This window comes from Salvelinus fontinalis, chromosome 11, assembly GCF_029448725.1.
Source record: "Salvelinus fontinalis isolate EN_2023a chromosome 11, ASM2944872v1, whole genome shotgun sequence".
Lineage (NCBI taxonomy): Eukaryota > Metazoa > Chordata > Actinopteri > Salmoniformes > Salmonidae > Salvelinus > Salvelinus fontinalis.
Window position 1 is genome coordinate 20,057,356 of NC_074675.1, and position 14,388 is coordinate 20,071,743.

General features: G+C 40.4%; 1 protein-coding gene and 1 long non-coding RNA gene across 2 annotated transcripts; both read right to left on the minus strand.

Moving 5' to 3' along the window:
* Positions 1–3,524: 3,524 nt before the first annotated feature.
* LOC129865254 (cyclin-dependent kinase inhibitor 1B-like) lies at positions 3,525–6,834 on the minus strand. The gene is made up of 3 exons (XM_055937886.1): positions 6,092–6,834; positions 5,514–5,672; positions 3,525–5,001 (listed from the first exon to the last, which is right to left on the minus strand). The coding sequence occupies exons 1-2, from the start codon at positions 6,555–6,557 to the stop codon at positions 5,563–5,565; spliced, it is 576 nt and encodes a 191-aa protein (XP_055793861.1). The 5' UTR covers positions 6,558–6,834; the 3' UTR covers positions 3,525–5,001; positions 5,514–5,562.
* A 2,016-nt stretch (positions 6,835–8,850) lies between these two features.
* LOC129865255 (uncharacterized) lies at positions 8,851–9,760 on the minus strand. The gene is made up of 3 exons (XR_008761336.1): positions 9,674–9,760; positions 9,483–9,554; positions 8,851–9,275 (listed from the first exon to the last, which is right to left on the minus strand). It is a non-coding gene; the product is annotated as an uncharacterized LOC129865255 (long non-coding RNA).
* Positions 9,761–14,388: the final 4,628 nt, after the last annotated feature.

A 14,388-nucleotide genomic window follows, 5' to 3' on the forward strand; every position in this document is an offset into this window, starting at 1 on the left:
AAATTAACTACCTTATGATGTTTTTAACTCCTATAACGAGTAGAAACATAACCAGAGTAATATTACTCCCTCCACTAATGCTTGGAACAAGTGCGGGTCGATGTCCTCCAGGCGCATAACGCAGCAAGAAAAGAGTTCCTAGCTACAGGATTTTTTAATTTGTAGTGCCTGTGAACGCGCAATCGACCCCATTCAAATCGTCATCACGTAAAGGCATCCAGGGGAAGACGTAAGCAGTGTCCGTATACTCATAGCAATAACTGTGGCCTTTTAACTGACTCCAGATCAGGGGCCAACATTTCTGAAATCTGACTCCATGTCAGGGAAATTGCTGTAGAATGGGTTCTGTTCCACTTAGAGACAAAATTTCAACTCCTATATAAACTATAGACTGTTTTCTATCCAATAATAATAATAATATGCATATTGTACGATCAAGAATTTTGTGGGAAGCCGTTTCAAAAATTACACGATTAGCATAAATAGTGACAACAGCGCCCCCAGCCTCAACAGGTTAAAGTAATGATGGGACTGTTGTTTCTTTTTGCTTATTTGATCGGTTCTTGCCATAATATGGACTTGGTCTTTTACCAAATCATCATGTTTCATGTAAAACCCAGATGCAGACAACGTCGGAGTAACAACAGTTTATTAATTGAATTGGGGCAGGCAAAAGACAGGTCAAGGCCAGGCAGGGGTCAGTAATCCAGATAGGTGGGGCAAAGGTACAGGATGGTAGGCAGGCTCAGGGACAGGGTAGGCAGAGGTCAGCAATCAAGATAGGTGCGGCAAAGGTACAGGACGGCAGGCAGGCAGGCTCAGGGTCAGGGCAGGCAGAATGGTCAACACCGGTAAAACAAGAAAACAGGAACAACCGAGAGACAGGAGCAAAGGGAGAAATGCTGGTAGGCTTGATGAAACAAACCGAACTGGCAACAGACAAACAGAGAACACAGGTGTAAATACACAGGGGATAATGGGGAAGATGGGCATCACTTGGAGGGGGTTGGAGACCATCATAAAGACAGATTAAACAGATCAGGATGTGATACCAAATAGGGATATCTTCTGTATACCACCCCTACCTTGTCATAACACAACTGATTGGCTCAAATGCATTAAGAAAAAGAAATGCCACAAATGTACTTTTAACAAGGCACACATGTTAATTGAAATGCATTCCAGGTGACTACCTCATGAAGCTGGTTGAGAGAATGCCAAGAGTGTGCAAAGCTTTCATCAAGGCAAAGGGTGGCTACTTTGAAGAATCTCAAATATAAAATATATTTAGATTTGTTTAACACTTTTTTGGTTACTACATGATTCCATGTGTGTTATTTTATAGTTTTGATGTCTTCACTACTATTCTACAATCTAGAAAATAGTAAAAATAAAGAAAATCCCTTGGTATGTCCAAACTTTTGACTGGTACTGTATTGTATGTAGCAGTGTGCTCCATGGGATACAGTATTTTATAGTAGGGTGGGACTAGGTTTTCAGTCAATGATGTTTTCAAAATATTTTTTCCAAATCAAAAGAAAAACTTTGACAGCTCCCAGTTACCCATATGAATAGTGAGGCATTTTACAGTCTTGTTTGTGCCAATAGTTATGTAGTCCAATCTGGCATAGTAGCAACATTGTAGTGAAGAGAGAGTCATAATACCAATAAATTGTGTTTCTTTCTTCTGAGAGAGATATACAATACACACTACTTCTTTAAATAAGTGCTTGTTTTTAGCTTGAATATCAAATTCAGATTAACCAGAAATATGTGAACGGCCTCCACCACAGTGGCTTCCTAGAAATTTGGCATCAACAACAATAACAACAGGGATGTGGTCGTCTTTTTACTACAGCCTATTACAAGGTCAGACAGTGTAAACTCAGTACCCTACTGTATGCAATGTTTGCCATTCCTATTTAGACCATTTTCACTCCATAAACAATTGACAGTACCACTAAATATTGGATAAACGTACCAATGCAGAATAACGACTAACTAGCGATTGCAGAATATGATCCGGGCATTACATGTATGTACACTACACACACAGGTGTTATAACTGTGCTGTAAACTAATCTATTCTATTCCTCCATGTGACTGCCAACCTGAAGTTGTTTTTCCTCTCCTCTTCTGTAAGTGGTTTTGGAAGGCCAGTAGGAGAGTCAGAGAGAGCCCTTTCCTCTGGTCTTAAAAAATATCCCAATGCCACAGGGCAGTGATTGGGGACATTGCTCTGTGTAGGGTGTCGTCTTTCGGATGGGACGTTAAACGGGTGTCTTGACTTTCTGTAGTCACTAAAGATCCCGTGGCACTTATTGTAAGAGTAGAGGTCTTGATCCAGGTGTCCTGGCTAAATTCCCAATCTGGCCCTCATACCATCACGGTCACCTAATCATACCCAGTTTACAATTGGCTCATTCATCCCCCCTCCTCCCCCTGTAACCTTGTTGCTGTAAATGAGAATGTGTTCTCAGTCAATTTACCTGGTAAAATAAGGGTTAAAAATAATAATAATAATAATTCCCTCTATGCACACATCACTGTTGTAATTTTCTTCCACATATCTTTCGCTTACTTTCACTGTAAAAGGAGGTCATTACAGGGACAGTTCTATTCACATTTACACTGTACTACTCCTGCTCTTATGAGCAAGAGGCACTCCAGTCGTGCCAGCGAATGAAAGTACTTAGGGGTGTGCTCCTCGAAAAGAACATGCTGTCCTGACCTAAATTAACTCTGTTCAAACCTGGCTGCAGTGAAAGCCAACCTAAGTGGCTGTCAGAAGTGGTGTGCTTTTCTTAATGCGTGCCTGATTGGAGAAAGCGAGTGTCAATAACATACTTTTTCCACCCGTACTGTAGAACAGGATGTGCCATGACTATGCGTGTTGTTTTTAAGTCGAGAGTCGGTGCAAACTCCAAAAGAGAGAATTTGCGTGTTGTATTTAAATCCAGAGTCGGTGCAAACTCCAAAAGAGAAAATGGGGCGTAAATCACAAGATGTGTAATAGTGAGAGTTGTGCGTAATTGTTTTGATACCACATGAGAAATGTGTATATTGCGATGGTTGTAAAGTATCCTAGACACACTAGTTTGGTTTGCACATTACAAATGAGGTTGGTTACCTTCTCTCTGCAGCGCGAGTTACGTGTAATCGAAGTAAAAAATATTTCTTTTTTTGCACATTCTCTTGAGCATGTCTCGTGGAATCTATGGCAATTTCAATTCTAAAGAATCTCTTCACTCAATAAACAGTAACATCATGCAATTTTTCAACTGTAGCATTATGCATAGATAAAAAAGCTGCAACTAGTCGTTGCTCTCACGTCCTGCTGCACAACAATCATTTCTGGGTGACGTGTGTTTTTACACATTATCAACCATATCTAATAACTAATACCTTTACTAGCCTACTGCCGAGGTTGGCCCTGGCACACTATAGCCTAAATGTATAGCATACTGTGACAATGTTGACATATGGAGGAAAATGAATGTGCACATAATACGCAATTCTGAAAATAATAAATAAGTCACTTTTTATTTAACCCAATATAGTTTTTTTTTATCAAATGATTGCCGGTTTCAGAGACACAATACAAAATATACAGGTATATTTTTAATCAGGCTCAGTTTTGCAACCTTTTGTATCCAAAAACATTTTTTTAAGTATTTACATAACAATGCTCAAAAAATGTCACTTTGGATATCAATACAACCACAAAAACCTGAACAAAAATAAGTTACTATAATTTTTACAAGGAAAAATACACAGGTATACTTCAACGTTTTATACAGACATACTGTACATGCAGTATAGCTTTGTCTTTTATCTGTCTGTCTGTCCTCCTAAAAGATGATAATTATTTCCTTTGTGTGGTCTATATAGTGCCATGTCATGCTCAACATGAAGTCAACACACAATAAGAGGCAAATCATTGATTCACATATTTATGTTTGAAAAGTGCCCAGTGGTTACAACACATCTGAGAGTGTAGGCTACTCTGGTCAAACTGGACCACATTATGAATAAGTTAAAGGAAACCAACTGATTTTAGTGTGGCATAAAAATAATTAATACTTCAAAATGGGAACTCATTATTTCAAACTTTTACCAATAATTTCTAACTATGCCATGAATAAGGCCTAATCATTTAATAATTTCTCCATAAAAATAAGACAATTGTTGAAACTTTGGCAGGATCTTTCCCTTTCGCAGTAGGAAAACTTAATAAAAAAATATATAATATATTATTATTTGCATGTAAACTTGTATCTAGTTAGGTCATGTAACATACTGATTGACAGTATGACCTTTGTGTAGCATTGGGTCAGTTACATTCAAATTCAGTCAACTCAGGAAGTAAATAAAAATTCCAAATATTTTCTCTCATTGAAAAACATTGAGGAAAATTGGAATTGGAATGACTTTCAGTTTACTTCATCAATTGAAAAAGAATTGACCCTAACCCTAATGACCAGCTTTTGAATAATATGCCTTTAAACTATGTACTACCACTGAACACTGAATAAAGCCACAAAATAGAAACAATTGATTCTTTGATGAGATACTCTCAAAAACCCCGACTAGAAATAATATGAATGTATAACTATCAATTATACCTGAACAAGGATATCATATGACCACTTTTACAAACAAAAACAAAAAAATTGAAAACTGCACAGCAATTCTTCAAGACACGTATTTTATCAACATAATAATATTATGTTTTTGGTGCTACATATGAAACATAGGTAGTTAAAATAAAACTGAGCAAAAAGGGAAAAACATCCAATTTTGCACACTGCTACATTTTCTGCTTTTGAGGCGATTGGATTAAATTGAGTGCCAAAACTTTAGTGTAAATATTCAGTGCTTGCACAGCCTCCCTCCCTCCTATAAAGGCAGGCCATTTTGTATCCTGTATCTCTTCTTTCCCTCTTCTCTTCTTCAGGTCCTGAAGTACAGTATTTAACGAAAAAGGAGAACTTCTCAGCCCTGTGGGGAAAACAAATTCATATTAGCTCTGTTCACAGAAGGGGTTATGGGTACATAGCCTAAAGGTTATAACACATGCATAGTAAAGACAGTTTAGTTGTCCAGTATCATGCATTGTGTATTCTGCTGAAGCAAGAAAACAGTGCAAAAGTGTACATTAAATGTCAACATGTCACTCAAGACTGAATTCTGCAGAGAGAGAGCAGCATCTTGAAGAGCTCATTCTCTTGAAAACAACCCTTCCTCATGCAAAGCCTGCTGATGAAGTGTTACTACTGTTCTGCACTTGCACTAGGCTTGCTTAAGTTAATATTAGACCAGATAGCTGGGGCGTTTACCAAAGTGTGTCATCTACACGTTTTAACATCTCACTAAGGCTTAAACAACTGAAATGCTAATGTTTATAATAAGGTTATTAGAACAACCTGGTTATGCTCCAGGACATTCTAATTCCACATGAACAAATACCATTATTCAGAGGTTATGTTATTCACACATCATTTCACACTCACCTGACAGTATACATTGGAAATGCATGATGATGAAGTTCTTATCTTGGTATTAGTGTTCATGTGTCCTGGAATCGTTTTTGCTGGGTGTCTGTTCTACTGACTTTGACACAACTGCATCCTTTTCACTCGAATGTGACTTTTTACCAGTACTTTGGGGTTCTGTAAAAAACAATATAAAGATATGTCAGTAAACAGTTTATCGCCAAAAAGCTAATTTCCCGCCCTGTTGAATAGTTCATAAATTAAGTTTATCATCAAGCTAAACAGCCAAGTGGTTATATAATCAGGCTATTCATTAGGTCAGAGCAGAACAAACATTCAAAACACAAGACGAGGAAGAAATCAAAGTGTTAAATAGCTTGACACACAAAGCGTGTCTTTCTGGAAAGTAAGTGTCGACGGAATCTATAAATGAGGGGTACAACGTATAGGCTTTTAGCGACATTGTACGATACAATTTCGCAGATTGTAACAATTTAGTTCGACTGTGGCATATTGTGCGATGGAGACTAGCTGAATTGTTTTCGATTGGTTAACTCTAAAATCCTCAAGTCAATTTTCAAAACTGCATCATTTACCTGGATTTGCAGGTCTTTTCCTTGCCAGGTTGTGAGAGTGGTGACAATGCGTCTGCTTCTCGCTCTTCTCAGTCTCCTCGGATAGCTCAGCCCCGTTCGTAGGACAGCTCGGTCGGACTCGGTAATCATGATTCCCGTTATGGTCCACATTTCCAGAGGGCCAGACTCGCTTGTGAGGCGGTCTGCTGTAAAAGTCAGGCAGGTCACTGCTTTTCATGGGTTCCCATTTGTAATCTCCCTGGGAAAGGGGCTTGTCGTTTAGGAAATCATAATTCCATTTGTCAATAGAAGCCTTCTCCATCTCTTTCATTTGAACCAAACACTCCCTCCTAAATTCGTCGTGATCTACCGATCCGAAAAGATTTCTGCGAATCCGGTGCTTCGTGTGATCCGTCGGACGCGGATCCACCCTTTCCAACGTCGGACTCCCATTCGAAAGACTAACATTTGACATGTTGTTGCACATATGAAAACGACCATAAATCGCGACAGTTTACAAGAAAAAAACAAGTATTCCTTTTAAATAAGAGACCTGAAACACAAGTTAGAGACGCATGCGTAGCATCCGTAATACAGCCAACGTGATTCCCCCTCCAAGCAAAAAACAATCTGCCCGAATAGTGAAAGCTTAGTTCTGTTGGTTGTTTTCTGCCGTTTGACTACGGAGCTAAATCTTCAGTACTGTACCAAATATGATGGATATACTGACAAGATACATGTTTCTCCTCCACAATGGGAGTCGTTGTCCACAAAGCGGCATGGCAGGCTGTCTAGCTCCCGCCTACCTTTTCTTCGGATTGGTGAATACATCTCATTATTGTAATATATTTCTAAATATTCGATGAGGGTTGTTGACGTCAACCGCCTCTACTGAATGGAGAGAGATGTTATGATTCGAGCCTCATTTCATTAATATGCATAGCCATCTGAAGACAACTCCAATATAAAGTGTTTTTCCTTAAGGTTGCTGGTATGTCACGTCTTTCTTATAAATGTATATTCAATCAAATAAACCTCACTTAGAAAATAATCCATACATTTTTTTGTTGACCAAATTCAACATTTTTATTGACCTCCATAAAAATCGCCTTGCTTGGTGGGCGAAACAACGAAAAACGTCCCCTGCTGAAAGGAGACATGTTTTTTGCGGAGTTGGGCCTCTCTTCCTCTCGCTGGCTGTTATGGAAATCACCAGCGGCGACCGCTGGGCGATGACCAATCATATTGAGTGGTTCCCATGACGAATTTGACGCAATGCGACCCAAGGTTGGAGACCTTCTTCAGCAAAGATAGCTGACAAAAATACTTGTATGGAAGCATATGTAGGTAATTATAACGTCATAACGAGTAACGCAAAAAAATGTACAGTTGAAAGGAATATGTTATTTGATGTAGAGACAACCGATGATGCATATTTTTTTGTCATAAAGTTAATTGACGAAAACCCATATTTAGCCAGCTAGCGGACTAGCTAACATTAGCCAGCTAGCTACATAGCTTAATGGGTGTTGTGACGTCATGAGTATGAAATTGAGGGTGGGTGTAATTTGTGGAACGTTCCAACAGGAATCTGTTCCAAAAACTTCGGAAAGTACAAGGTTGCCAACAAACAACGCATGATCAATTCACATAGCTAACCAACGTTTGCTGCCGAATAGGCATCAACTCACCACGAAGCTTATTCTTAATGTTTGTCCATAGGCTAGCAGAGTAAGGACAGACATTTTTCGGAATAAAGGTGGTGAGTGAAAAACAATGACATGGCCCACTCTCTACCCGGTATCGTATTCTGCCGCTATACAACTTTGTATGCGTTGATTGTTGGCAACCTTATTTGTTGGAATGTTCCACAAATTATACCCACCCTGAAATTGTAATTTGTGTTGTTTAATGTTTTAGGGACTCCTGAGAAAACCAGCAAACCAGGCTGTCGTCTTGTGAATGAGTGGATGTAACGAATCTATCTAGCTAAAGCATTTACTTCAAATTTAATGTACAATTTTGTACGCTTGCCTTGCTGATATTTCCCATGCAATGCAGCTGAAGTAACGTAGCTAGCTAAATTGTTTCTTGCTTATTGTGAAGTGGAGGATAAAAATACCTGTAGGCCTATGGATGTGTAGCTAGATAGCCGATCTGTGTATGGACCCTAAAACATTTGGTAACCTAGCTATGAACCTCAGCTATCATAGCCTGTTGTATCGACTTCAAAAGATTCTGAATGGCATTAATAAAGCCTATGAATTGAGTAGAATATAATATAACTTTGTGCCAAGGATGCAAATCCTATATACATGTAGCTATTAACAAGCATGAGATCCCTACATTGCTGCTTGTACATTAAATATATTCACTGATCATGTATTCTACCTTGGCAAATAAAGGTGCGGTTCAGGTATTAATGTCTGTGAGACATTCTTTTTCCGTCACATCTAATACCAGGAGTATCAATCTCCATTCTTTGAATGATGCTGTGTCTGCATGTATGTATTACAATTATACACTTAAACAGTGTTTACCAATCCTGGTCCTGGGACATCAATGGTTATACATTGTAACTATGCAATAGACTAGAAACATGATTTAAGTAAAGGCTGATTTGTAATTCAAATATACAGGAAAAAAAACTACACTACACTTCCTATGCATCATGTAAATATTCTAAAACCGGTTAATCTCAATATCTAACTCCCTTCATTGATCTGAGGACACAGAATAGGTGTAGTATTATATCAAATGAGAGACTTCATTTCAACCAGTAGAGAATGTGAAACACTTTATTGAAAGAAGTTCATTATCCAAGTGTTCCAAATACATAATACATGCATTATCAATATTATAATTGTAATATGATATTACAAACACAAGTTCAATCTGTACTTCAATGCACATCTGCTGTTCATTATAAAACAGAGGAAGACAGAGGTGTGAGAGTGTAAAAGAAAGAAAGGGAAAGAGGTAAGAGCAGAGGAGTCAAAAGGAACAGGGAAGACAGCATATGATTGATGAATTAGTGCTACCCTAATGTTCTCTGAGTTCATCACAATTACATACTGTAATAGTGTCTCTAGCAGTGTCTCTTAACAGCCTTAGGCCCCAAGTTGGCCCGAAGATTATCTTAAGAGCTGGTGAGCTGGCGATGACGGGACTGGGGGTTGGCTTCTTCTCCCACATCAAAACATATCTGCAGATGAGAGACAGATGGAGAGATATAATTTTTAAAAAACAAGGCTTAATCATGCTAACACAGTCAGTTATCATAATCATCAGGAGGTGAAATGCAAAACTGACCTTGGATGATTAACTCTGGGACTAGTACATCTCTCTGTATTTCAATGTAAAGCATGTCTTTAATAATACGTCCTGTTGACCCGACCAAGTGACCTCTCACCTCTGATCATGCTGTGCCCTCTATGTAACCAGTTCAGATGTGGGTGGGGTTCACCAACATAGCTGAAATAACCTAGAGGATTTAGGGAGAAGGGAGGAGAGGGATGAAGTGAAGGAGAGAGACTGTTATTGACAAAATAAGGTAGCTAAAGAGACAGTGGTCAACAGGAATCTGTGTGTGTGTGGTCTCACCTGGTCTCCACAATAAGTGGCTGCAGTGTACTTTATACTGAAAAACATGCACAGACACACAAGGACAAAAAATATAGCGTAGTTATATAAACATATAACAACTATTCTCCATGGTTGGTCCTCTTGCCTATCCTTTGAAGGTGGAAGGAGCCACGGTTATACACCTGAGCCTGCTTACTGCACAACCCATCAATGAGATTGATACACAAGTATGTAGGTGTGGGTTATAGGGTGTCTAATTGTTCTAAATGTTTTCAATTATGGGTGACTCTTAAAAGAGCCTGTTTTGTTTTTGTACAGACATCACCCATACCAGAACAGCACCCTCAGCTGAGAAGTAGAAATCAAAAGGAGAGAAACTGTGAATTTAATAACTGCAGTTGACATAGCTAAGTAAATGAAATAATACTCTTAAGAGCCATACACATTGCAATAAAAGAGCATTTGGTTGTGCATAGTGTAGTCTATGATGTTGCCAGGGAACAGCACCCTCTTTGAAGAAGTAGGAGGTGAAGATCTACCCCACACAGATTGCCTCCAGTGCTGTGTTGTTGGCCCCCATCCTTGAAACGTCCTGCAGAGCAGCAGACCTCTCCTCAGGCACACGGTGGCGAGCTCCAGATCCCATCCTGGTCCTCGTGTCCATACTCATGAAGTTATGCAGGACACAGGTAGCATTCACATGCCTGAATTCCCCTTGGAGGCAGTCCCAGATGGCCATAGTGACCAAACATTTCAGTGCCCTACATGGTAACTGTAGGCAAATGTTTTGAAGGTATCTCCAGTTACAAGGTATCGATAGGAATATGGAAGATAATGTCATTTTTTGAATTTTACATCACCAGGTCATTGTGGATTACTAAAGTATAATATCCCTTATAACAAATCATGATAACACTGGATAGATAAATGCATGTGCATGTGACAATAGCAGGATCATATCAAGGATAGCATCACAAATGAATACATAATTACCACTTGAAGCTTGGTGATACGTTGATCATTTGAATCAGCTGTGTAGTACTAAAGGAAAAACGTGCACCCCTTTGAGTCCCCAGGACGAGGACTGACAACCACTATTTTTCATTGGGACTTCATCTGCAGACAGGCATTCACAGCTCTCTGTATCTAAAGACAGAAAACCTCACAAGAAACAGACTTCAATATACTCAATTAGACCGCACTGAATATTATTTTACTGTTCTCAGTCATCACTTCTAGGGACTGAAACTACACAAAAGTACCTGCCCTATCCAAAATAGCCTACTCACTCACTTTGACAGTTGGGGCTGCTATCCTTTGACCCTCCTCCATGGCTGTTAGCTAGCTACTGTAGTATCTGGGATCTACATCTGTTTATATTAGTTACTATGCTGTTACTAAGCGGTGATGTATTACGACAGTGTTACGTTACTACACCTAATAGGAAATGCACATGCGCACTAGTGTGCCCGGGAACTGTAGAGCTTGAGAGGTTTGGACTAAACGAAAACTAACTGTACTCCCGCCGCCTGTCTGGTCATTTCTCCACAACACAAATATTACAGTGGCGACGAGGTGATTACACTTCTTTAACGGACATTGCTTGAAGGGAAGAATGTTGCGTGAGTAATGAAACTCAAAATAATTATGTAATTCGTCAGTTATTTTTTATTTTCTTTCGCCAGTAAAAAAAGGCTAAGCACTGGTACAGTGTTCAGGAGCTGCCAAGTAGCAAGACTATTGGAGTCCAGAAAAGCGACACTGCCCTCTGGTGGTAAAAAAAACAAACTAATTGAACCCATTGAAATTAGGCGATCTCAGTGGAGAAATATTGTCAAGAAGAAAAAAAAGGAAGAAGGAACGTAACACGGTGTGTACATTATTACAAAGGAGTGCAGTGAATGAAGTAATTGCAGAAACTTCTGAAGTGAAGAATTAGATGAAAATTAAGAAAATGAAGGAATAAGGAAACGGAACAATTAACTGTGAAAATGGCAACCATTGGTCGAGTACCAGAGTTTGAGGCTACAAAAGAGGATTTTGATTCCTATTTGGAGCGTTTTGAGCGTTGGCTGGCTGCAAATGAAATCAAAGATGAAAAGAAAGCAGACGTATTTCTCTGTGTTTTGGGTCCAACTGAGTATGGATTGCTGAAAGGTCTCATTGAACCAATAAAAGCAGTGGAGTTGAACTATGCAGAACTGACTGAAACTCTTTCAATGCATTTCAAGCCTAAGCCAATTCTCATTGCAGAACGTTTCAGATTTTACCAACGTCACCAGAGTCAAGGGGAAACCGTGGCTGACTACATCCTTGCTTTGAAAAGGCTGGCAAGTACATGTGAGTTTGCACAATTTCTTGATGATGCTCTTCGAGACAAGTTTGTATGTGGTCTCACAGGTGAAGCATATCACAGAAGGCTTCTGTCAGAGGACCTGACCTTTCGGAAAGCCTGTGATATCGCACTTGGACTCGAGCTTGCCCACAGGGATACTATTGAGCTAATCGGGATATGCAGAACGTCAGAAAGGTGTTCACAAGGTCAGTGATGCACGTGGTGAAAAAGGCTCACAAGTCACACTTTTCTCAGTCCCGTCCTCAAGGTTACACAAGAACAAAGCAGCCCATATATCAAAGGTCTAAGCCAAGTTGCTACAGATGTGGGGGAGATAATCATCAGCACAGTGAATGTCGATTCCAAAATGTAAAGTGCCACAATTGTGTTAAGGTTGGACATTTACAGAAAGTGTGTAAAGCCTCAAAACGCACAAAGTGTCAGACACAGCACAAGAAGAGGAAGGTACAACTGAAACAGTATTGGAACTGTTCACAGTGTACACAGCTCAACAACAAAACAATGGAATCTATCTCAACATGGAGTTAGCGGGAAAACCAGTAAAAATGCAGCTGGACACCGGAGCGTCTGTATCTCTGGTCCCAGAGAGAGTCTACAAAGAAAAACTGAAAGAGTGCCCTCTTCAGCCAGCGTCCATCCGCCTTTCTTCATACACAGGTGACACTATTCCTGTGTTAGGGCAGATCCAGGTACCAGTCCGGTATGAGGGGAAGGAATGGACGCTACCGCTTGTCATTGTTAAAGGAGAAAAATTAGCCTTGCTAGGCAGAAACTGGTTACAAAAGATCAAGTTAAACTGGGGAGAAATCTTCAGTCTGAGAAAGGACAAACCAGTGAGTCAGGATACACTCACTAACATGCTGGAGAAGCACAAAGAACTTTTCAAAGATGGCTACGGCGAAATACAAGACTTCACAGCAAAAGTCAGAGTGCAAGAAGGAACCAAGCCTATCTTTCACAAACCACGCCCAGTTCCCTATGCTCTTAAGGAAGCAGTAGAGATGGAACTGGACCGCCTACAGAAGAATAACATAATCATGAAAGTAGCGAGGAGCGACTGGGCCGCTCCGATTGTTGTAGTCCCAAAGACAGACAAGACCGTCAGAATGTGCGGTGACTACAAGGTCACAGTAAATCGCTGCATACTACCAGAGGAATATCCACTACCAAACGCTGAAGATCTGTTTGCCACTCTAGCTGGTGGGAAGGTTTTCAGTAAGCTGGACCTGGCATTCGCTTATCAGCAACTGAAGCTGGATCCGGAGTCAGAACAGTATCTGACCATCAATACACACAAGGGGCTATTCAGATTCAGTCGCTTGGCCTATGGAATCTCGACAGCTCCAGCGATATTCCAACACACAATGGATCAGATCTTGGACGGTATAGACAACGTTGTGTGCTTCATGGACGACATCCTCGTGTCAGCACCAACCATTGGAGAGCACCTTGTAGTGCTGGACAAAGTGATGTCAAGACTGGAGAAATACGGATTCAAGACTTGCAAACAGCGTCTGCTAAAGAGCAAGTGGCTTGCCCACTACAACACAGAGATGAAGCTGAGACTCACGTGTGATGCATCTCCATACGGAGTAGGAGCCGTCATCTCACATGTTCTATCGTCAGGTGAAGAACACCCTATTGCATTTGCATCACAGACTCTGTCACCAAGTGAGAAAAATTATGCTCAAATTGAGAAGGAAGCCCTGAGCATAATATTCGGAGTGAAGAAGTTTCACAAATACCTGTACGGAAGGAAGTTCCAACTGCTGACAGATCACAAGCGTCTGTTGGCCATCCTTGGACCAAAATCATCTATACCAACCCTTGCTGCACTTCGAATGCAACGTTGGGCTCTGATATTGTTAGCCTACGACTACGAGATTGAGTACAGACGATCCAGTGATCACGTAAATGCAGATGCACTATCAAGACTACCATGCAATAGTGACTCCGACAGTGAAGAATGATAGAGCAGTCTTCCAGATCTCTCTCATTGACGAACTGCCCATATCTGCTTCAGACATAGCAGAGGAAACAAGGAAAGATCCAGTGCTTTCCAAAGTCTTGGACTTAACATTAGACGGTTGGCCAACCTTCGTAAATGACAATAACCTTCGTCCATTCATCGACAAGAAAGACCAGTTGTCCACTGATCAAGGATGTGTTCTGTGGGGATCAAGGGTGGTGGTACCTCACAAATTCCAGAGGAGACTGCTATCTGACCTGCATGAGGGACATCCAGGGATCACTCGGATGAAAGCACTCACTCGCAGTTATCTGTGGTGGCCTGGACTGGATCAGGACATTCAACAGCATGTAGGCCACTGCTCACCTTGTGAAGCTGTTCGCAACAAGCCTGCTGCTTCACCTCTTC